The sequence below is a fragment of the Heptranchias perlo genome, chromosome 24, assembly GCF_035084215.1.
Source record: "Heptranchias perlo isolate sHepPer1 chromosome 24, sHepPer1.hap1, whole genome shotgun sequence".
Lineage (NCBI taxonomy): Eukaryota > Metazoa > Chordata > Chondrichthyes > Hexanchiformes > Hexanchidae > Heptranchias > Heptranchias perlo.
Window position 1 is genome coordinate 37,296,970 of NC_090348.1, and position 23,035 is coordinate 37,320,004.

General features: G+C 43.3%; 1 protein-coding gene across 3 annotated transcripts in view; it reads right to left on the minus strand.

The window, feature by feature from the left end:
* The window catches only part of sfmbt2 (Scm like with four mbt domains 2), a 180,145-nt gene that overhangs the window by 88,576 nt on the left and 68,534 nt on the right, over nt 1-23,035 (minus strand). For all 3 annotated transcript variants that reach the window (XM_068005104.1, XM_068005106.1, XM_068005105.1), the window contains exons 5-6: nt 18,714-18,802; nt 4,532-4,778 (exon numbers count right to left, since the gene is read on the minus strand). In XM_068005104.1, the coding sequence (XP_067861205.1) occupies nt 4,532-4,778; nt 18,714-18,802 (336 nt within the window). The remainder of the gene's footprint in view (nt 1-4,531; nt 4,779-18,713; nt 18,803-23,035) is intronic.

The window sequence follows — 23,035 nt, forward strand, 5'->3', positions numbered from 1 at the left end:
ATTTCATCGTCCACCCCGACACTTCTGTTTCCCTTTCTATCCCTGTTTGTTTTGTTTTACTATAAAGCAGTTCTAAGTATTCTCTTTAGACGAGACTCTCAAATTAATGCACCCAGTGTAAATTATTAGCTCATACATAACAAATAAAAAATGACATTATCAGCTTTTTTTTACATTTCATTCCATTCTAAATTGAAAGTTCTAGGCAAACAAACTGACGTGATGCAAGATTTAAATGAAACACTTACATCAACCACCTTCCTTAAATGAAATATGCCATAAGTTCCTTCCAGTATCAGATGCTTTCCGCTTCAGATACAAGACTATCAAAACTGTAAACTAATCTCCTTATTTTAGGGCTAATCAATTTGCTACCACAATAAACTATTCATCCTCAGTGCTGCATTCACTTAGATCTAGCAAATTCACACAGATTGGTCCCAAAACAAAGGAAAGCCGGAACAGTCCATTTTAGGTTTCTTCATTTACCTCAGTTATTAAGCAATCAGTTGACATTTTTTTTAGCAAAAGCAATTTTGGAAAGAGCAGTAAGTTTAATCAGTGGGAAAGAAAATGACTTGGTACTTCAAACTGTGCAAAAATCATAACTTAATTATTTTAACATTAAGTGCGTTTTTGATTTTGAAATCAATTATAACATAGCAGGCACAAACATGCTTGCTGGCAAGGCACAACTATCTAGCAGAGCTGGCATACCACACAACGCAATAATTATAAACTAAAACTTGAGATCTCACAAATTAATCTAATCAAAAATAAACAGATTAATGAAATGGCTTAGAGTTCTAAAGAAGGTATTATGGCTAAGGAGTATTACAGCTAGTAATTCTGTATAATTAAGTAGATTTTCCTGATGCTAGTTGCCTCTTTTTATGTGGTTTCTTTCTGAAAAAGTTAAACACATAAGCGAATATTTCACACCTGTTTTTTTTTGCTATAAGGAACTCTAATCTTTCTAATAAAGTGAATGCTTAGCAGAATCTTCATGCATGAATAAAATATGAAGAGACATCATTAAACAAATGCTAATAGAAACTCTGCAACCTCTGATAGTACCTGATTGCAATTAATTTTGATATTCAAATATATTTTGCTCTATTGGTCTGGGAGGGGGAGAAGATGGGAATTAATATTGTTCTATTGGTTGGCAGAGAAAGAGAGCATGGAGAAAGGAAATACAAAAAAATACTTGGCAAATCTTACAGTGCATATGCATTCAATTGCATTGCTAGTGAATAATTAAATTTGGATTCTATCTCAATAATGCTACAAATGCAAATTATGTTGTGTATATTTGAAGCATGAAGGGATGCCAGAGCATGTTGAGTACTATGAAAATGCTCAATTACAGTAACACAGTTCAAATCCATTATACTTTAAGTGCTGTAGAACTCAAAATGTGTAGAACTCAAAATGTTAAATTATGGCTGAAGTGTATATTTAAAGTGTATTGCTAATCTTTTTGGAGTTTGGTTTTCCTTGCTCAAATTCCACCATATGTTTAAGAATAAAATTTACCAGTTTCATAGTGGAATATTGGCAGAGAAAAGCTAATGGAACACTATGATAGTGCTAGATGAGAAATCAGCTCTCTCTCATCTCTATCAGTTACACTGTTACCTCTGAGTTAGAAGGTAGTAGGTGCAAGGCCCATTCGAGGGCTTAAGCACATAATCAAGAATGACACTTCATTGCAATACTGAGGGAGTGCTGCATTGTCAGAAATGCTATCTTTTGGATGAGACATTAAACAAAGGTCCCATTTGCTTTTTCACATGAATGTAAGAGATTCCCAGACACTTTTCAAAGAACCGCAGAGTTCTGTGGTGTTCTGGCTAAAATCCTCTCTTAACCAACACCACTATAAACAAATTAACCAGTCACTCATCTCATTTGCTCTGTAGAACCTCGCTGTGCACAAAATTGGCTGCTTCAGTTGCTTACATAACAGTGACCGTATTTCAAAAAAATTCATTGGTTTTGGTTGGCACGTCCTGAGGATGCAGTAAAATGTTATTATATAAAAGCAAGTTCTTTATCCTTTTGTTTATAACAGAATATTATTCTTAAAGAGAAAGTTCATCTCTATATCTATCATAAATTAAAGTTGGTATGTGGGACATGCATTTAATTGAAAACTCATAAGTACCTGCAGTATCTGTTACTCTTATAGATAAGCCTTTTAATGTTAAATGACACACAATAACTGCAATTTTATAGTGAGAATATATCACCCTGTGATTGTATAATTTAGCCACTGGGTTCTCACACATCACTCAAATGGTTCCTAAATTTCTTTCCCCTCTGCCATTCTTTCCTCAGTAACTGAACGTATTAATATCCAAAATGTTGCTTTAAACAAAATAAGAAATTCAAAAAATACATATCGTAAAATAACATGATTAAATTCATCCACTGAACTATTTTTTAATGCATTTGTTAGAATTTTTATTTGAAGGTTTTTGATTTTCCCAAAAACCTGGGCTTGGATTTAGTATTTTTGTGCAGAGCTGTGATTCGGAGTTGAATTTGGATTGTGCAGTCTGCTTAATTTCACAGGATGCATCAATACCGTTCAGTCATATATAGTGGTAGAAGCTAAAGAAAAATATTCCACCACTTTCTACTTAGTACTTGTTTTTCAAAATTATTTGAAGAACAAGGGTAGAAATTTCAAAAGCTTTGAGGTAAAATTCATATTGTTTTATTTTTTAAAAAGTGAGAGAATGAGAAAAAAAATTCTGATTGCACACCTGATATAATTTTTGTTTTCTGTTCTATAAATTTCAGAAAATCTATTAAGCTGGTAGGGGAAATGGGCGAGATATATTACTTCCATTTTCAATAAAAACACCATTTGAATTTTGAAAGCAAACAAGATCTCTTAGAGGGAGATTGACTGGGTAGGAAGATAGGGGGAGGAAGGGAACAGGACACAACGGAAACTGGTCGAGGGTGAGGGGCACTCTGGGCCTCTCGCCACCCATCCTTGGCAGGAGCGAATGGCAGCTGGGGGAGGGGGGCGCAAATGCAAGGAGTGTTATGGTTGAGATGAGTGAGAATGAGTAAGGGAAAGGATAGGTTACAGGGGTTGAGCAGATAGTTCAAAGGGGAGGAGGTAGAGGTAATAATGGGAGTGAAGCGATGGTAGAACAGGGAAGAGGTAGTAGAAAGATGAAGTGGTACAGGAAGCATGAGTGATTGGGGGAGGGGACGGGAAGGAAGCCGCTGATGGCCACCTTTTTCCAAAACCCTGACCCATTAGGTACAGCCATCAGTTGTTGGTGACTCCGTTCTCCGCTACACCACCCACCCGAAAAGGAAAGAAAAAGACAATATAGAGAAGTGGAAGAGAGAAGCATAAAGAGCGAGGGGAGAGGAGACAGAAGCAGAAGGGGAGATGCAGATAAACAGCTGCATGAAGACAAAAAAGAGACAGGTAAGAGTGACTGTATTCTCCAACTTACCCTGTGCAATGCCACAGACGATTAACTAGCATACATAAAAATGTACAAATCAGATTTTCTATTTAAAAAGGAAAGTCCTACAAAGAACCCTTTCTCCAATCCCCTTTCATATTAGACACAATTTTAGGTTAGATACTAGAGAACCTGAGGATGTCCTATCTTAATATTCAACTGACAAAATGAGGAAAATCACCAAACTCAGGACTGGTGTGAGCATCTGCCTATGCCTGGACTTCAGTCCTGGTCTAGAGCAAAGTACAGCAACCATTCTATTACTGATCCATTCATTCACAATTTTTGATACTGCTTTCTTTGAATGATCAAAATAGGGGAAGGAAAAAGACAGCCAACACAATGGGATTTATATAGCACAATACATTAGCAGAATCAATATACAGGGCTCATATTGATTACTGATGCATACAAAAGTCCTTTGAAAAATTGCTGCATCGCAATGTAATTTTTGGTTTGCATTACTTCTGTGCTAGGCAATTTGTAATATCTACCTGCAGCTTAATACAATCTCAAATGGTTAATAGAATCTGAAAAGAACTGTTATCAAAATCCATCAACTGCTAATCAGCTTTCAATTAACTACAACTGTATTGCCAGTTACATAAAATAATGTTATGCATCGAGTTATCACAATATCCCTGATCCCAAATGTTTAGAACAAAGCATCCAGTGTAAGAGATAACAAGTGGTACACAGAACACAAAGAAGCAGTATTCCATTTGTGGGAAAACATAACTTTTTTTAAAAAAAACAAGGGAGGCATATTATTTATATGGCTCCTGCAACCATTGGCATGGCTGGACAAATAAACCTTTCCACTAGCAACAGATTCTGTTCTTAAATATTGTGCACATCCACTTACCCAGTTCCCAGTATTATAATTTTATATATATATATATATATATATATATACACACACACACACACATACAAAAAGTTAGTACTGTGGTGTACACAATACATAAATGAATGGTCACGTTTCATACAATAGCTCCTTCACTCTGCCCCAGGCTTGGAATATAATATACCTGTCGGTGGGTCCAGCTTGCAGCTGTTTTCCTGGCACCATCCCACTGGCCGGAGTCTACAGTCCAGATAAAACAACCACTGGTCATGTTTTTCAGTATCATTCAATCCTTCATAGCGTAAGCACAATCTCCCACCAACATTCTCAATTACGCGGACTATCCAGTATTGAAAAGGGCATTTAGAATCCTGAAGTTCAATTAGAGATTTAGGTGTAACGAGGTCCACAGTGTTCTTCCCTCTTAGTGGCTGTTTGAAATGAGAGAAAAAAATATATAAATTACAAAAATAAAATGAACATCTTTTAAAATTATTCTCTAGACAAAAAGAAAATACAAGAAGATTTTGCATACATTTGATGAAGTAACAGAGAGGGTTGATGAGGGTGGTGTGGTTGCTGTTGTGTATATGGACTTTCAAAAGGCATTTGATAAAGTACCACATAATAGACTTCTTAGCAAATTTAAAGCTATGGGTTTAAAGGGATGGTGGCAGCATGGATACAAAATTGGCTAAGGGACAGAAAGCAGAGAGTAGTGGTGAAAAGTTGTTTTTCAGACTGGAGGGAAGTATACAGTGGTGTTCCCCAGGAGTAAGTATTAGGACCACTGCTCTTTTTGATATATATTGATGACCTGGACTTGGGTATAGAGGATATAATTTCCAAGTTTGCAGATGACACAAAACTAAAAAATGTAATAAACAATGTGGAGGATAGTAACAGACTTCAGGAGGATATAGACAGACTGGTGAAATGGGCAGACCCATGGCAGATGAAATTTAACGCAGAGAAGTGTGATGTGACAGAATTTGGTAGAAAGAATGAGGAGAGGCAATATAAACTAAATGGTACAATTTTAAAGGGGGTGCAGGAAGAGAGAAACCTAGGGGTGGATGTACACAAATCTTTGAAGGTAGCAAGACAAATTGAGAAGGCTGTTTAAAAAGCCTATGGGATCCTGGGTTTTATTAATAGAGGCACAGAGTACAAAAGCAGGGAAGTTATGTTACATCTTTATAAAACACTGGGTAGGCCTCAGCTGAAGTATAGTGTTCAATTCTGGGCACCACACTTTAGGAAGGATGTCAAAGCCTTAGAGAGGGTACAGAAGAAATTTACCAGAATGGTACCAGGGATAAGAGACTTCAGTTACATGGAGAGAATGGAGAAGCTGGGATTGTTCTCCTTAGAACGGAGAAGATTAAGGGGAGATTTGATAGAGGTGTTCAAAATCATGAATGGTTTTGATAGAGTAAATAAGGAAAAACAGTGGCAGAGGGGTCGGTAGCAGAGAACACAGATTTAAGGTGATCAGCAAAAGAGTTAGAGACAATATGAGGAAACCTTTTTTTTTTAAAAACGCATCAATAAGATCCATAAGACCATAAGAGATAGGAGCAGGAGTAGGCCATTCGGTCCCTTGAGCTTGCTCTGCCATTCAATGAGATCATGGCTGATCTGATTTTTACCTCAACTCCACGTTCCCACCTTTTCCCCATATCCTTTGACTCCCTTGCTGATCAAAATTTTGTCTAACTCAGCCTTGAATGTATTCAGTGACTCAGCCTCCACAGCTTTTTGGAGTAAAAAATTCCCAAGATTCACGACCCTCAGAGAAGAAATTCCACCTAATTTCCATCTTAAACGGGCGACCCCTTAATCTGAGACTATGCCCCCTAGTTTTAGATTCCCCCATGAGGGGTAACATCCTCTCAGCATCTACCCTATCGAGTCCCCTCAGAATCTTGTATGTTTCAATAAGATCTCCTCTCATTCTTCTAAACTCCAATGAGTATGGACCCAACCTGTTCAATCTTTCCTCATAAGACAACCCTTCCACACCCGGAATCAACCTAGTGAACCTTCTCTGAACTGCCTCCAATGCAAGTATGTCCTTCCTTAAATAAGAGCACCAGAATTGTACGCAGTACTCCAGGTGAGGTCTCACCATCACCCTCAACAGTTGTAGCATCACTTCCCTGCTTTTATACTCCATCCCCCTAGAAATAAAGGCCAATATTCTTTGCCTTCTGGATTACCTGCTGCACCTGTATGTTGACTTTTTGTGTTTCAAGTACGAGGACACCCAGATCCCTCTGTACCGCAGCAGTTTGTAGTATTTCTCCATTCAAATAATATTTTGCTTTTTTATTTTTCCTCCCAAAGTGAATGATTACACATTTTCCCACATTATATTCCATCTGCCAAATTTTTGCCCATTCGCTTAACCTGTCAATATCCCTTTGCAGACACTTTGGGCCCGATATTAGGAGGGCGGCGGGTTCGCGGCGGGGGGTCGACTGGGTAACGCGCCCAGTGAAATCGGGGTGCTCCGCACGGAATCGCAGGCTAATTGGATCCACTAACCTGTGCTTCCGGGTTTCGCGCTGGAAAGCTGCGCAGCGGGCAGACTGCGCATGCGCAGCATAGACTGTCAGCTGGAGGAGCCCGATTTAAAGGGGCAGTCCTCCACTGACTGATGCTGCAGGAAATAGGAAAAATTACAGCATGGAGCAGCCCAGGGGGAAGGCTGCTCCCAGGTTTAATGGTGTCTCACTGCAGGTATTATTGGATGAGGTGAGGAGGAGGGGGAGGACAGAGATCTTCCCCCCAAGCGGGTGGGAGGAAGCGGCCTGCCTCTGCCACCAAGAAGGCCTGGCTCGAGGTGGCAGAGGAGGTCACCAGCACCACCAACATATCGCGCACCTGCATACAGTGCAGGAGGCGCTTCAATCACCTAAGTAGGTCAGCCGAAGTGAGTACACTTACTCATTCCCCTGGAACCTGGAATTAAAATACTAGTATCATTGATGGTGGCCATGAAACTACCGGATTGTCGTAAAAACACATCTGGTTCACTAATGTCCTTTAGGGAAGGAAACCTGCCGTCCTTACCCGGTCTGGCCTACATGTAACTCCAGACCCACAGCAATGTGGTTGATTCTTAGTTGTCCTCTGAAATGGCCTAGCAAGCCACTCAGTTGTAAAATCTCACTACGAAAAGTCATAATAAGAATAAAACCGGACGGACCACCCGGCATCGGACCACTAGGCACCGGACACGACAACGGCAAACCAAGCCCAGTCGACCCTGCAAAGTCCTCCTCACTAACATCTGGGGACTTGTGCCAAAATTGGGAGAGCTGTCCCACAGACTAGTCAAGCAACAGCCTGACATAGCTATACTCACAGAATCATACCTTTCAGCCAATGTCCCAGACTTTTCCATCACCATCCCTGGGTATGTCCTGTCCCACCAGCAGGACAGACACACCAGAGGTGGCGGTACAGTGATATACAGTCAGGAGGGAGTGGCCCTGGGAGTCCTCAACATTGACTCCGGACCCCATGAAATCTCATGGCATGAGGTCAAACATGGGCAAGGAAACCTCCTGCTGATTACCACCTACCGTCCTCCCTCAGCTGATGAATCAGTCCTCCTCCATGTTGAGCACCACTTGGAGGAAGCACTGAGGGTAGCAAGGGCACAAAATGTACTCTGGGTGGAGGACTTCAATGTTCATCACCAACAGTGGCTCGGTAGTACCGCTACTGACCGAGCTGGCTGAGTCCTGAAGGACATAGCTGCCAGACTGGGCCTGCGGCAGGTGGTGAGCAAACCAACACGAGGGAAAAACTTACTTGACCTCGTCCTCACCAATCTACCTGTCGCAAATGCATCTGTCCATGACGGTATTGGTAGGAGTGACCACCGCACAGTCCTCGTGGAGATGAAATCCCGTCTTCGCACTGAGGACACCATCCAACATGTTGTGTGGCACTACCACCGTGCTAAATGGGATAGATTCAGAACAGATCTAGGAGCACAAAACTGTGGGCATGAGGCACTGTGGGCCATCAGCAGCAGCAGAATTGTATTCCAGCACAATCTGTGACCTCATGGCCCGGCATATTCCTCACTCTACCATTACCAATAAACCAGGGGATCAACCCTGGTTCAATGAGGAGTGTAGAAAAGCATGCCAGGAGCAGCACCAGGCGTACCTAAAAATGAGGTGCCAACCTGGTGAAGCTACAACTCAGGACTAAACAGCGGAAGCAAAGTGCTATGGACAGAGCTAAGCGATTCCACAACCAATGGATCAGATCAAAGCTCTGCACACATCCAGTCGTGAATGGTGGTGGACAATTAAACAACAACGGGAGGAGGAGGCTCTGCAAACATCCCCATCCTCAATGATGGCGGAGTCCAGCACGTGAGTGCAAAAGACAAGGCTGAAGCGTTTGCAACCATCTTCAGCCAGAAGTGCCGAGTGGATGATCCATCTCGGCCTCCTCCCGATATCCCTACCATCACAGTCTTCAGCCAATTCGATTCACTCCACGTGATATCAAGAAACGGCTGAGTGCACTGGATACAGCAAAGGCTATGGGCCCTTACAACATCCCGGATGTATTGCTGAAGACTTGTGCTCCAGAACTAGCTGCGCCTCTAGCCAAACTGTTCCAGTACAGCTACAACACTGGCATCTACCTGACAATGTGGAAAATTGCCCAGGTACGTCCTGTCCACAAAAAGCAGGACAAATCCAATCCGGCCAATTACCGCCCCATCAGTCTACTCACAATCATCAGCAAAGTGATGGAAGGTGTCGTCGACAGTGCCATCAAGCGGCACTTACTCACCAATAACCTGCTCACCGATGCTCAGTTTGGGTTCCGCCAGGACCACTCGGCTTCAGACCTCATTACAGCCTTGGTCCAAACATGGACAAAAGAGCTGAATTCCAGAAGTGAGGTGAGTGACTGCCCTTGACATTAAGGCAGCATTTGACCGAGTGTGGCACCAAGGAGCCCTAGTAAAATTGAAGTCAATGGGGATCAGGGGGAAATCTCTCCATTGGCTGGAGTCATACCTAGCGCAAAGGAAGATGGTAGTGGTTGTTGGAGGCCAATCATCTCAGCCCCAGGGCATTGCTGCAGGAGTTCCTCAGGGCAGTGTCCTAGGCCCAACCATCTTCAGCTGCTTCATCAATGACCTTCCCTCCATCATAAGGTCAGAAATGGGGATGTTCGCTGATGATTGCACAGTGTTCAGTTCCATTCGCAACCCCTCAAATAATGAAGCAGTCCGAGCCCGCATGCAGCAAGACCTGGACAACATCCAGGCTTGGGCTCATAAGTGGCAAGATAAGTGCCAGGCAATGACCATCTCCAACAAGAGAGAGTCTAACCACCTCCCCTTGGTTCCCCTACGTATTGGTCTAAGAAACAGTCCCTAATACACTCTATGAACTCCTCCTCAGGGCTATTTTGCCAATTTGATTTGTCCAATTTATGTGAAAGTTAAAATCACCCTTGATTATTGCATGACCTTTTTTACAAGCCCCCCTTATTTCCTGATTAATATTTTGCCCTACAGTGTAGCTACTGTTAAGGGGCCTATATACTACTCCCACCAGTGATTTCTTTCCCTTGCTATTTCTTACCTCCACCCAAATTGATTCGACATCTTGATCTTCTGAGCCAAGATCCTTTCTTACGATTATACCAATTTCATCCTTTTGTTAACTAATCAAGTTGTAATGATCTGGAATGCACTGCCTGAAAGGGTGGTGGAAGTAGAATCAATAGTAACTATCAAAAGGGAATTGGATAAATACTTGAAGGGAAAAAATTTACAGGGCTATGGGGAAAGTACAGGGGAATGGGGCTAATTGGATAACTCTTTCAAAGAGCCGGCACAGGCATGATGGGCCAAATGGCCTCCTCTGTGCTGTACCATACTATGATATAATCACTCATTTTACACTGAAGAATTTACTGTAGCCGGCAACTTGCCCTTGCCCATTTAATTTCCATGAGCTTTTGCACGGCAAGTTGTTGTAAGTGGGAGATTGAAATAACACGGTGCCCTCTACAGGGCATCTGGGACCTATATGAACAGGGCAAGCAACTGTGTATCTCCTTAACCAATCAAACTGAAGCACTGTTAATGAACAGCACAGAGTCTGAACCAGGAAGTGTAAGTTAGCCTAGTGAATTCAATGTCAAATCAGGTACAGAAAGCAAAATAATGAAAGGGAGAGAGAGAAAGAGAGAGACAGAGAGAGAAAAGAAAGAGACAGACAAAAAATAAATTTAAAACTCTAATTAAAATTGTTTTTTTTCTAATCTGCAACAACAATTAAAAGATGAAGGAATGAGACTCAGTGCCAGAGAGGTTGTTTGGCAGTAATAAAGACTTATCACGCCATTAAATAGGGTACTTAGATTGAAATGGACTGTGCCTGAACCTTCTGGTCTTCCAGCTGAAGGAGCCGTCCGTGATCAAGTGTTGCCAACTGGCCCACTCCAAGGTCCAGGAGTACATGCTGCGGGACGCACTGAAGCGAGGTGCGGCCTACGCAAAGGCCCTATGGGGAAAGGCCACTGTATAATGCCACGCCACCTTGTATTATGCAGAATGTATTAGAAAATATGTACAGTGTTTTTTAAAATTGTAACTAAGAGATCATACTGTATACAATCTGTACTGTATTGCTTTGAACTGCTGTGTTGCATTTTATGCCCTATATTTGAACAGTGTATAAACCGTGTATAAACAGTGTATATCTTTAAATTTTACGAAATAAAGTATATTTTGAAATAAAAAAATGGACGGTATTAGTCACCCGAGCTATCTTCCACTTTTTTCTGGAAGTCCAAGGTAGAACGCGTCCACAGGGCCACCATGTACAAGCCCCTAGACAAAGGCTGGGGAAAAGAGCGTTCCCAACACCGCTCTGATCCCGATGGCCATCTTTGTGTGTGGCTGCCTCAGGGTCTGTGTAGAGCCCCAGTACGCAAACAAGGGTTCAATTTTTGGATGGCCGAGCGGATGCGTTCGTGGCGGGGGAGCTCCTAAAATTGGGGATCCCGGAGCGGGTCCGGAGCCCAGCACCAACCCGCCCACTTCTGGGTTCCCCAATGACGCGAATCGGTGCGCGCGCAGCCTCTGCATGCGGGACTCCCACCGGCAATCAAAGCCAGTGGGATCCCACTTGAGATCATTATCTGAGGTCATTGACAGATCTCGTGAGTTGGAGATTTTAGGAGGATTCGGATTTTGGACTACCCAGAGCGTGTTTCCCATGCTGGGGGAAACACTCCCTGTTTAAACAGACGTGTTGCAGCCAGCAGCAGCTGCAAAGGTCCATTTAACAGGGGCGGGGTAAACCCTCATTCATCGCAGCAGCGCACTCTGTCACCTCAGACAAAGTTTTGCCTGCCACTCCGTTGTCTTCACACTCCAAATTATTAAATCATACCCTAAACTCTGCTGTCCAAACACATTTACCTACTTTGTGGACTCACTCACACTATCAGGATGGGGGCTCCATTGCTGCATTCATCACTCCATTGGAGGACGACCAACATCACCAGCCTCGCCAGGCATGCCGTCCACCTCTGCCACGTGGAGCTACACAACACAGTGCTACGCAACAGGCACCTGCACAAAGTAGTCGTGCAACTACACATACACCCACTGTAGGGTGACCCAATGGGTGGTATCAAGGGTGTTCATGGAGAACCTCATGAAACGGCCTTATTGTACAAGCCAGTCAAGAATGGCCAAGACGTGGCATTAGTGGTGACAATATAATATGTAATGTGAGTTGATCAGAAATCAAATACAAGTAAAAACCATGACAAATCCTCAAACACCCTTGTGCATCCCCCTCATGCTCACGACACGTTTGCCTTACGCTTCCTTCTACACATACGTGATGCATGCCCTGTAGCTGCAGCACAGGTAGTGGCAGGTGGGGTGAGGCTGACCGTGAAAGAGACGCACGAGAGGGAAACACAGAAACATAGAAAATAGGAGCAAGAGTAGGCCATTCGGCCCTTCGGGCCTGCGCCGCCATTCAAAATGATCATGGCTGATCATCTAACTCAGTACCCTGTTCCCGCTTTTTCCCCATATCCCTTGATCCCTTTAGCATTAAGAAATATATCCATCTCCTTCCTGAATACATCTAATGACTTGGCCTCCACTGCCTTCTGTGGTAGAGAATTCCACAGGTTCACCACCCTCTGAGTGAAGAAATTTCTCATCTCTGTTCTAAATGGCATAACCCGTATCCTGGGACTGTGACCCCTGGTTATGGACTCCCCAGCCATCGGGAACATCCTCCCTGCATCTAGTCTGTCTAGTCCTGTTAGAAGTTTATATGTTTCGATGAGACCACCTCTCATTCTTCTAAACTCGAGTGAAAATAGGCCTAGTCGACCCAATCTCTCCTCATACGTTAGTCCTGCCATCCCAGGAATCAGTCCGGTGAACCTTCGTCGCACTCCCTCCATGGCAAGGACATCCTTCCTCAGATAAGGAGACCAAATCTGCACACAATACTCCAGATGTGGTCTCACCAAGGCCCTGTATAACTGAAGTAAGACATCCCTGCTCCTGTACTCAAATCCTCTTGCAATGAAGGCCAACATACCATTCACCTTCCTGACTGCTTGCTGCACCTGAATGCTCGCTTTCAGCGATTGGTGTACAAGGACACCCAGGTCTCGTTGCACTGCCCCTTTTCTCAATCTATCACCATTCAGATAATCTGCCTTTCTGTTTTTACAATCAAAGTGGATAACCTCACATTTATCCATGTTATACTGCATCTGCCATGTTCTTGCCCACTCACCCAACTTGTCGAAATCACATTGGGGCCTCTTTGCATCCTCCTCACAGCTCACATTCCACCCCAGCTTTGTGTCGTCTGCAAACTTGGAAATGTTACATTTAGTTCCCTCATCCAAATCATTGATATATATTGTGAATAGCTGGGGCCCAAGCACTGATCCCTGCGGTACCCCACTAGTCACTGCCTGCTACCTGAAAAAAGACCCGTTTATTCCTACTCTCTGTTTACTGTCTGTCAACCAATTCTCAATTCATGCCAGTATTTTCCCCCCAATCCCATGCGCTTTAATTTTGCACACTAACCTCATGTGTGGGACCTTATCAAAAGCCTTCTGAAAATCCAAATACACCACATCCACTGGTTCTCCCCTATCTATTCTACTAGTTACATCCTCAAAAAACTCCAGTAGATTTGTTAAGCATGATTTCCCTTTCATAAACCCATGCTGACTTTGTCCAATCCCGCTAATGCCCTCCAAGTGTTCTATTATCACACCTTTTACAACAGATTCAAGCATTTTCCCCACTACTGATGTTAGGCTAACTGGTCTGTAATTCCCTGTTTTTTCTCTCCCTCCTGTTTTAAATAATGGGGTTACATTTGCCACTCTCCAATCTGTAGGAACTGTTCCAGAGTCTATAGAATTTTGGAAGATGATCACCAATGCATCCACTATTTCCAGGCCCACTTCCTTTAGTACTCTGGGATGTAGATGATCAGGCCCTGGGGATTTGTCAGCCTTTAGCCCCATTAATTTCCCTAGCACTATTTTTTTTTACTAATACTCCCTCTCACTAGACCTTTGGTTCCCAAACATTTCTGGCAGGTTATTTGTGTCCTCCTTTGTGAAGACAGAACCAAAGTATGTGTTTAATTGTTCTTTGTAAACAATTTTACAACACCAAGTTATAGTCCAGCAATTTTATTTTAAATTCACAAGCTTTCGGAGACTTCCTCCTTCCTCAGGTAAATGTTTCCCTGAGGAAACATTAATTGTTCTGCCATTTCTTTGTTCCCCATTATAATTTCCCCCATTTCTTACTGTAAGGGACCGACATTTGTCTTCACTAATCTTTTTCTCTTGACATATTTATAGAAGCTTTTACAGTCAGTTTTTATGTCCCCTGCTAGATTACTTTCATGCTCTATTTTTCCCCTTTTAATCAATCTCTTTGTCCTCCTTTGCTGAATTCTGAACTGCTCCCAATCCTCAGGCTTGCCGCTTTTTCTGGCAATTTTATATGTCTCCTCTTTGGATCTAATACTATCCCTAATTTCGTTTGTAAGCCACGGTTGAGCCACCTTTCCTGTTTTATTTTTGTGCCAGACAGGAATGAATAATTGTTGTAATTCCTGCACACCGTTCTTTAAATATTAGCCATTGCCTATCCACCGTCATCCCTTTTAAGTAAAGTTCCCCAATCTATCATAGCCAACTCGCACCTCATACTTTTGTAATTTCCTTTATTTTGATTCAGGACCCTAGTTTCGGATTCAACTGCTTCACTCTCCATCTTAAATGAGGAATTCTATCATGTTATGGTCGCTCTTCCCTAAGGGACCCCGCACAACAAGGTTGTTAATTAATCCTTTCTCATTGCACAATACACAGTCTAGGATCGCCTGTTCTCCAGTTGGTTCCTCAACGTATTGGTCTAGAAAACCATCACGTACACTCTCCAGGAATTCCTCCCCCACAGTATTATTGCTAATTTGGTTTGACCAATCTATATGTAGATTAAAGTCACCCATGATTATAGTTGTACCCTTCTTGCATGCATCTCTAATTTCTTGTTTAATGCCCTCTCCTACATCTCCACTATTGTTTGGGGGCCTATAGATAACCCCCACCAACGTTTTCTACCCCTTGGTGTTTCTTAGCTCCACCCATACAGATTCCACATCGTGATTTTCCAAGCCAATATCCTTCCTCACTATTGCATTGATTACTTCCTTTACTAAAAACGTTACCCCACCTCCTTTCCCTTTTTGCCTGTCCTTCCTAAATATTGAATACCCCTGGATGTTCAGTTCCCATCCTTGGTCACCCTGCAGCCATGTCTCCTAATCGCAACTAGATCATAACCGTTAATATCAATCTGCGCTGTTAATTAATCTAGCTTATTGCGAATGCTCCACGCATTAAGACACAATGCCTTTAGGCTTGTCTTTTTAAGATTGCTAGTCATCTTGGTTTTATTTCGCACGATGGCCCTATTTGTTTATCGCCCTTGTTTTCTCTGCCTTCCATTATTGCTTCTTCCCTTTCTGTCTTTTGTTTCTATCCCTGTTTCCCCCTCCTCAGTCTCCCTGCTCAGGTTCCCATCCCCGTCATTCTAATTTAATCCTTCCAAAAGCACTAGCAAACACACCCGCAAGGACATCGGTCCTGGTCCTGCTCCTGTGTAACCCGTCCCACTTTTACAGGTCCCACCTTCCCCAGAACCGGTCCCAATGTCCCAGAAATCTAAATCCCCCCCTCCCACACCATCCCTGCAGCCACGCATTCATCTGGTCTATTATCCTGTTCCTATACTCACTAGCACTTGGCACTGGTAGTAATCCTGAGATCACTACCTTCGAAGTCCTGCTTTTTAATTTATCTCCTAACTCCTTAAATTCACCTTGCAAGACCTCATCCCTTTTTTTACTTATGTCGTTGGTACCGATATGGACCACGACTACTGGCTGTTCACCCTCCCCCTCCAGAATGCCCTGCAGCCACTCCGTGACATCCTTGACCCTAGCACCAGGGAGGCAACATACCATCCTGGAGTCACGTTTGCGGCCGCAGAAACGCCTATCTGTTCCCCTTACAATTGAATCCCCTATCAATATAGCCCTGCCACTCTTATTCCTCCCCTCCTGTGCAGCAGAGCCACCCGTGGTGCCATGAACTTGGCACTTGCTGCTTTCGCCTGATAAGCCATCTCCAATAGTATCCAAAGCGGTATATCTGTTTGAGAGGGAGATGGCCCCAGGGGACTCCTGCTCTACCTGCCTATTCCTTTTACTCTGCCTGGCGGTCACCTATTTCCTTTCTGCCTGCGTAATCTTTACCTGCGGTGTGACCACCTCACTGAACGTGCTATCCACGATAATCTCAGGATCGCGGATGCTCCACAGTGAATCCACCCGCAGCTCCAGCTCCAAAATGCGGTTAGCCAGTAGCTGCAGCTGGACACGCTTCCTGCACGCATGGTCGCCAGGGTCACTGGTATTGTCCATGACTTCCCACATAGTGCAGGAGGAGCAGATCACGGGTGCGAGCTCTGCTGCCATGATTTGCCTTAGATTTACACTGCGTTCATCTCTCGGACTCTCTTCCCGCTCTCGAGACTCTCCTTTTACACTGCGCTCACCTCACAGACTCTCCTCTCACTCTCGGACTCTCCTTTTAAACTGCGCTCATCTCTCAGACTCGGGTGAGTACGAGACAGAGCCATGAGATTATATGAGGATTGGGTTGAGTGGTAGTGGTGGGATGAGTACTGGCGAGGTGAGTAAGTGCAGGTAAGTTGAGGATGAGCTTTGAGTGGGTGTGAGGAGTGATGTGACAGAGTAGTGTTGGCAGTGCAGAAGGAGATGTGGGGTGGGGGCGGTGACGTGGCAGACGGCGTGTAGGGGAATAAGTAAGTATACTCGCTTTGGCTGACCTACTTAGGTGATTGAAGCGCCTCCTGCACTGTATGCAGGTGTGTGATATGTTGGTGGTGCTGGTGACCTCCTCTGCCACCTCAAGCCAGGCCTTCGTGGTGGCAGAGACAGGCCACTTCCTCCCGTCCGCCAGGGAGAAGATCTCTGTCCTCCCCCTCCTCCTCACCCCATCCAGTAAGACCTGGAGTGAGGAATCATTAAACCTGGGAGCAGCCTTCCCCCTGGGCTGCTCCATGCTGTAATTTTGGCTCCTTTCTGCAACATCAGTCAGTGGAGGACTGCCCCTTTAAATAGGGCTCCTCCGCTGACAGCCTATGATGCGGGTGCGCAGTCCGCCCGCTGCGCAGCCTTCCAGCACGAAACCCGGAAGCCAAGGTAAGTGGCTTCAATTTACTGGCTATCGAGTGGGGAACCCACCGATTTTACTGGGCTGGCAACCCGCCTCCCTCCTAATATCGGGCCCCAAGTGTCACTTATGCTGCGTTTCTACCTGTCCAACACATTGAGAACACTGGGTCTGGCTACACTGGCCGAGCAGACGCAGGATGTCCCGTCCAGCTGGACCGTACCCCACCACCTGTCCCAGGTAAGAAGTCCCTGAGGAGGATCCCCTTCGACCATAATGCCGTCAGACAGTGGTCGACACGGAACGTTCTGAGAGTTCTGCAAGGAGAGGAGAGGGTGGATCTGATCGGGCAGTCTGGTTCCCCAACCAGACTGTCAATGCCATTTGGCAGAACATCTCGTCGCTGGAACGACCAATAGGCACCAGGATGTAGCCTGGATGATGTTGAGAAGGGCCCTCCCAGTACGGTCCTTCCAACACGCACGGAATCTCAGCGCCACCGCGAGCTGCCCTCGAGGCTGCGGGGGTGGGTGGGGGGGGAAGAGGAGGCCGTCGTCCACCTCCTGATGGGCTGCCCCTTCACGCAGAGGGTTAGTTTCTGTCCCGGTTCATCCCCAACAATTCGGTAACACAGGGCGCTGTACTCTAAGGGCTGTTCCTAGGGACGCACACTGAGACAGATATCAACTGCAGGTGGAAGACCATCAACTCGGCGAAGTTGGTTCGCCCGAAACCTGCTGGTCTTCCAGCTAAAGGAGCTGTCCATGACTGAGTGTTGCCGACCGGCACACTCCAAGGTCCAGGAGTACGTGCTGCGGGACGCACTGCAGCGAGGTGCGACCTATGCAAAGGCTCTATGGGGAAAGGCCACTGTATAAGGCCATCCCCACCTTGTATTCTACAGCATGTATTATAAGATATGTACTGTGTTTTAAAATTGTAATAATGAGATCATAGTGTATACGATCTGCACTTTGTTGCTTTGAACTGCCTTGCTTGAAAGTGTGTCTTTTTGCTTGAACTGTGTGTATCTTTAAATTTTGTGAAATAAAGTATATTTTGAAATTTTTTAAAAATGGACAATCCCTAACTATCTGTGGCGAGTTTAGTTCGTATCTACCATGCAAGTATAGGAAATTCACGCTGTTCAATGCATTTGAATGGTAAATCAGGCAGCTAGATGCCTTTTTCGGGAAGCTATTGGCGGAGTGGCGCATCTCGGACAGCAACTTCAGATTTTCACATTTAACTTTGCATCTGCCCTCACCTGAAATTGCTGTGCGATTTGTGCAAAAATAATTAGCCTCACCATTATTTTGACAGTAAATTCTGACCCTTTGTATTCACAATGTACACCGCACTTTGATTATTTCCAACTTTAGCATCATGGGCTTACCAGCAGAGAATGCTGAAAATTAAGTGTACATACGTTTTGTTTCTGCGGCATAATTAGCCAAAAAAAACTACGCAACATTCGAAAAGACACACATACCATTTCGGTCTATTTTATGACCATTTTAGATGCTTACCCCTTCCAGAAGGTTTGCAGGAGCTGTCCGTGCACCAGTCAAATCCTGAATTAGAAATTCCGTCCAGTCTCCATGTTTCTCACTAATTGCTGCAAAAGAGGAAAAGAAAACTTTAGTGAACCAATTACAGATTCTTTCCCTCTCTTGGATCGACCCTTTTAGATATTGTTGCCAGTTACCTTACTATGGACATTTATTAAGCACAAGGTAACTGTAAAATTGCTTCAAGTAATCTGAATTTACAACTGGATATCCAGGTTTCACAGCATGCTGGTTAACTGATCAAAAACAGCATAATTAATTTTTATATGATTAATCACACAAACTCAAGCACAGTAATTACACAGTAGATTACAAAATGCCCTCTGTCATAATGATGACACAATCAATTCATGGTTAAATAATAATAAGCTGCTCTATATATTCTATTAAGGATATTAATGACTTGGAACTCCCTAAAGAGATGGGTTTTGAACCATGCAGCAAACAATCCTAGTACTTTGGCCAAATACCAATAAATTAGTAATTTAGCCACAAACAAAAATGTTGGTCGTTGGCAAAACACTATATAGATCATTAGGACTTCAGGCTATTTGTAATAGATCTTTAATCTACAGAACAATGCATGTATTCACAAACTATCTTAAAAATAAAGTTTTGTCAGCTGCTCATAAATACAAAACGAAGTTGGTTTCAATTTGTCAGAACATTACCCCTTCCCCAAACGTAAACATTAATTGCCTCAAGAACACAGTACAATGACAGCCTGTCAAGTTATACAGCCAATGAACACTATCTACTACTGTAGTCAAGTAGATAGATAAGTATTTAAGTTAACTCTCAATCAAATCATATTTAACATTTGTAAAGCAGGTGGAATAAATTAAAGGAAGCTTATTACAGTAAAAAAGGACTCTAATTACTTTAGTGAAATTAGGATGGAGGCATCAAATAAAGTACTAATGGTGTCTCATCTCTATTTTCCAAAATGTTGGTTTAAGCTTCCTATTAACTTATTCCACAATATTCCCAATTTTAATAAGGCTACATTGAAACAAAACAAAAGTCTTTCTTCATTTTGCTCCTCGCCTCTGTACTGAACTTAAACAAAAACAAAAAAGTGATGTTGGAGAAAATTTATAGAATATGTTTCAAAAATAATTTAAATAAAAACACACATTTGGCCCCAACAGCTGGAAAAAAAAACACATACAGTTCTGATTGACAACAAGCTGCTTGCACAATAGAGTGGACACAATACAACTAAATGTCCCCAGGAGGAGAAAAAAAAATGATTGGTGGCTGCCTGGAAGGGAAGATAATATGATCTTGTCTGAAATATTTTAAAAAGGCCAGTGGTCTCTGAACATCTGCAAACTGGATAAGTGACCCATCAGAGAAATGTAGAATAGAATGAACAGATATTCACATATGTGCAACCCTATATAAATGCATGTTCTTTCTTTACCCAAGTGAAAGTGAAGAAAATTGGTTTGTCAGTATGACATACTTGAACCTGTATGGAAAACATGGCTGTACTATACTAATTTTCTACTGAATTATTACCATCTTTTTCTTTACTGCAGGACTGATTTTCAGGTTTTCCGCAGCCATCTGCACAGCCATGGTTAGCACTGCATTACTACATTAATAGAAGCTGAGACATGAATACAAATAAATGTTATTGAAAAGAAATCAATAAATCAGAGGATTTAATCCTTGTTCACACATATTCCTTCTCCACACAACAAGAAGAGGGTATACAAATTATTCTCTTAATAACTGAGATTGTTCCTATTCTATAGAACAATTTCTATAGAATACTAAAATCTGGAGAGTGTGTTTACTACTTAACTCTCTCCCAAGCACGTTTTTAATATGTAAAAATACAGCTGTAAATGGAATTTGTATTCCTGCCTGTCCTTAAATCGCTAGCACACTCTTGATGAGATAACTCCTTGGTAGTTCAGAGAAGCAGACACTGACAAAATGAGCTCTTATCAAGTACCTAGTGTGTCTCACATTGCAACAAAAAACATGCCAAAATACTGAGTGGTCACTTGAATGATGTTAGCAGGCCAGACTTTCAATTCGCACCTCAATTTGTAGAAAACTGACCTTTGTTACAAGTTTTCAGCCAGAGGCCAGAGGTCAGTTTCAAGCAACATAGGTCTCTCAACCCTACAGAATGGAAAGTAGAAATAAAAACAGAAAATGCTGGAGAAGCTCAGCAAGTCAGGCAGCATCTGTGGAGAAAGAAACAGAGTTAATGTTTCAGGTCGAAGACCGTTCCTCAGAACTGGAAGATGTTGAAAGAGTTGAAGTTTTTGAGCAAGTACAGAGCCAGAGAAAGGTTGGGGGGGGGAGGGGAGGAAAGAACAAAAGGGAAGGTCTGTGATAGGGTAGAGGGCAAGAGTGATTAAATGACAAAAGGGATGATGGTGCAAGGTAAGGAAAGTGGTAATGGGACAGGTTAAGAAACAAGGGATTGATCAGGAGTAGCTGTAAATGGCAGCAGCAGAACCATTACCAGCACCAGCTGACTGAAAAAATGCAAGCAGTGGTTACGATCTGAAGTTACTGAAATCAATGTTGTAAAGTGCCTATCGGACTCAACACTGATTTCAATAACTTCAGGTCATAACCACTGCTCCAAATTTTTTCAGTCAGCTGATGCTGGTAATGGTTCTGCTGCTGCCATTCACAGCTACTCCTGATCAACCTTTTGTTTCTTAACCTGTCCCATTACCACCTTCTTTGCCTTGTACCATCATCCCTTTTGTCATTTAATTACTCGTGCCCTCTACCCTATCAAAGGCCTTCCCTTTTGTTCTTTCCTCCCCTCCCCTCCCTCCCTCCCTCCCTCCCTCCCTTTCCCTGGCTCTGTACTTCCTCAAAAACTTTAACTCTTTTAACATCTTCCAGTTCTGAGGAAAGGTCTTCGAACTGAAACGTTAACTCTGTTTCTTTCTCCACAGATGCTGCCTGACTTGCTGAGCTTCTCCAGCATTTTCTGTTTTTATTTCAGATTTCCAGCATCCACAGTATTTTGTTTTTGATGGAAAGTAGAACCTTGGAAGCTTGGGTAGACCCAAAATTCTGATTTTTTTTTGGTGCAAAAGTAGTCTAATTCTAGTACATGGGACTGGAATTTAGGGTGCAAGTCACTAGAATTACACCTATTCTAAAATACACACAGTAAAATTACGTGTTAGCAGCAAAAGCAACCATTCCCAAAGAGGTGAATGTATGCAACTGACAGGATAATGAGGGCCAAAACTGCCATTCCATAAATTCCTTCATCTACACTAGAAGTGCACCTGATGTTAATTAAGCTCGTAGAAAATGGGGGTAAGTTACCTGCGTAACTTGTCAAACTAGGTAGTGGTTCAGCTCAGAACTTTTGAATGGCCACAAACTTTATCTGAAACATCAGTTTGACTGACGTAAATAAAAAAAGTTTTCTTACCCTGCAAACTACCTTTTAGCAGTTTCAGGCAGGGAAATATTTGCTTCCCACTCTTCTGTCATGAAGCCCTTACCATGAGTTCACTATGGACGTTTCCATCGATGTCCTTAGGAATAGGAGGAACAGGAAATGAGAGAGGCATTCAGGTTAAGACTATACCAAAGGAGAAGACCAACTAGCAGATCCCTAGTTCGTAACAGAGGTTCGTAACAGATTATGTTACGAACCTCAGGACCGAGTTGGCATTCATCTCAGGGCTTCAGAGTACTTGGAGAGCTGCAGCAACTTGCTGCACTGGGTGCATTGGCAGCCTGGTCCACTAGCCTAACAACAGAGGATGTCACTGGACTTCACCACGACCCCTGCTGTCTGTCTCAGGTCCTACCGAGATGGTCTACGGAGCTTCTGGGAGCCTGCTCAACTAGGATCCTTTTTTTTTAAGATCAGGATCCCAGAGAGCAATCTGCAGGCGTGGGAGCCAGGGGCAGACTTCTGCAGAGCATTCACTCCCCCCTGTCAGATCCCACTTTGAGTCCTTTGGCCCTGTGAGGGTAAGGAATGAAGGTGGTACACATTTAAGAAGACTACAAGGAAGGGACAGGGGAGCAGCTAGCCTAGCTTGGCTTCTCTGATGAAGTTATTAAACTTCTTCCTGTATTGCAGGTAAGTCCTGGGGTTCAAGGAAGTGGCTATCACCGTAGCCACCTCGTTCCACAAAATGCATACTACATTCTTGGCAGGTCTCTGGCCCTGACCCCAAAAAGACCTACCATCCTGGTCCACGACTCCATTATGAGGATATGCAGGTCCTGCTCCCTAAAGTTTACCACTGATTGCTTCAATCTAGCTGTCA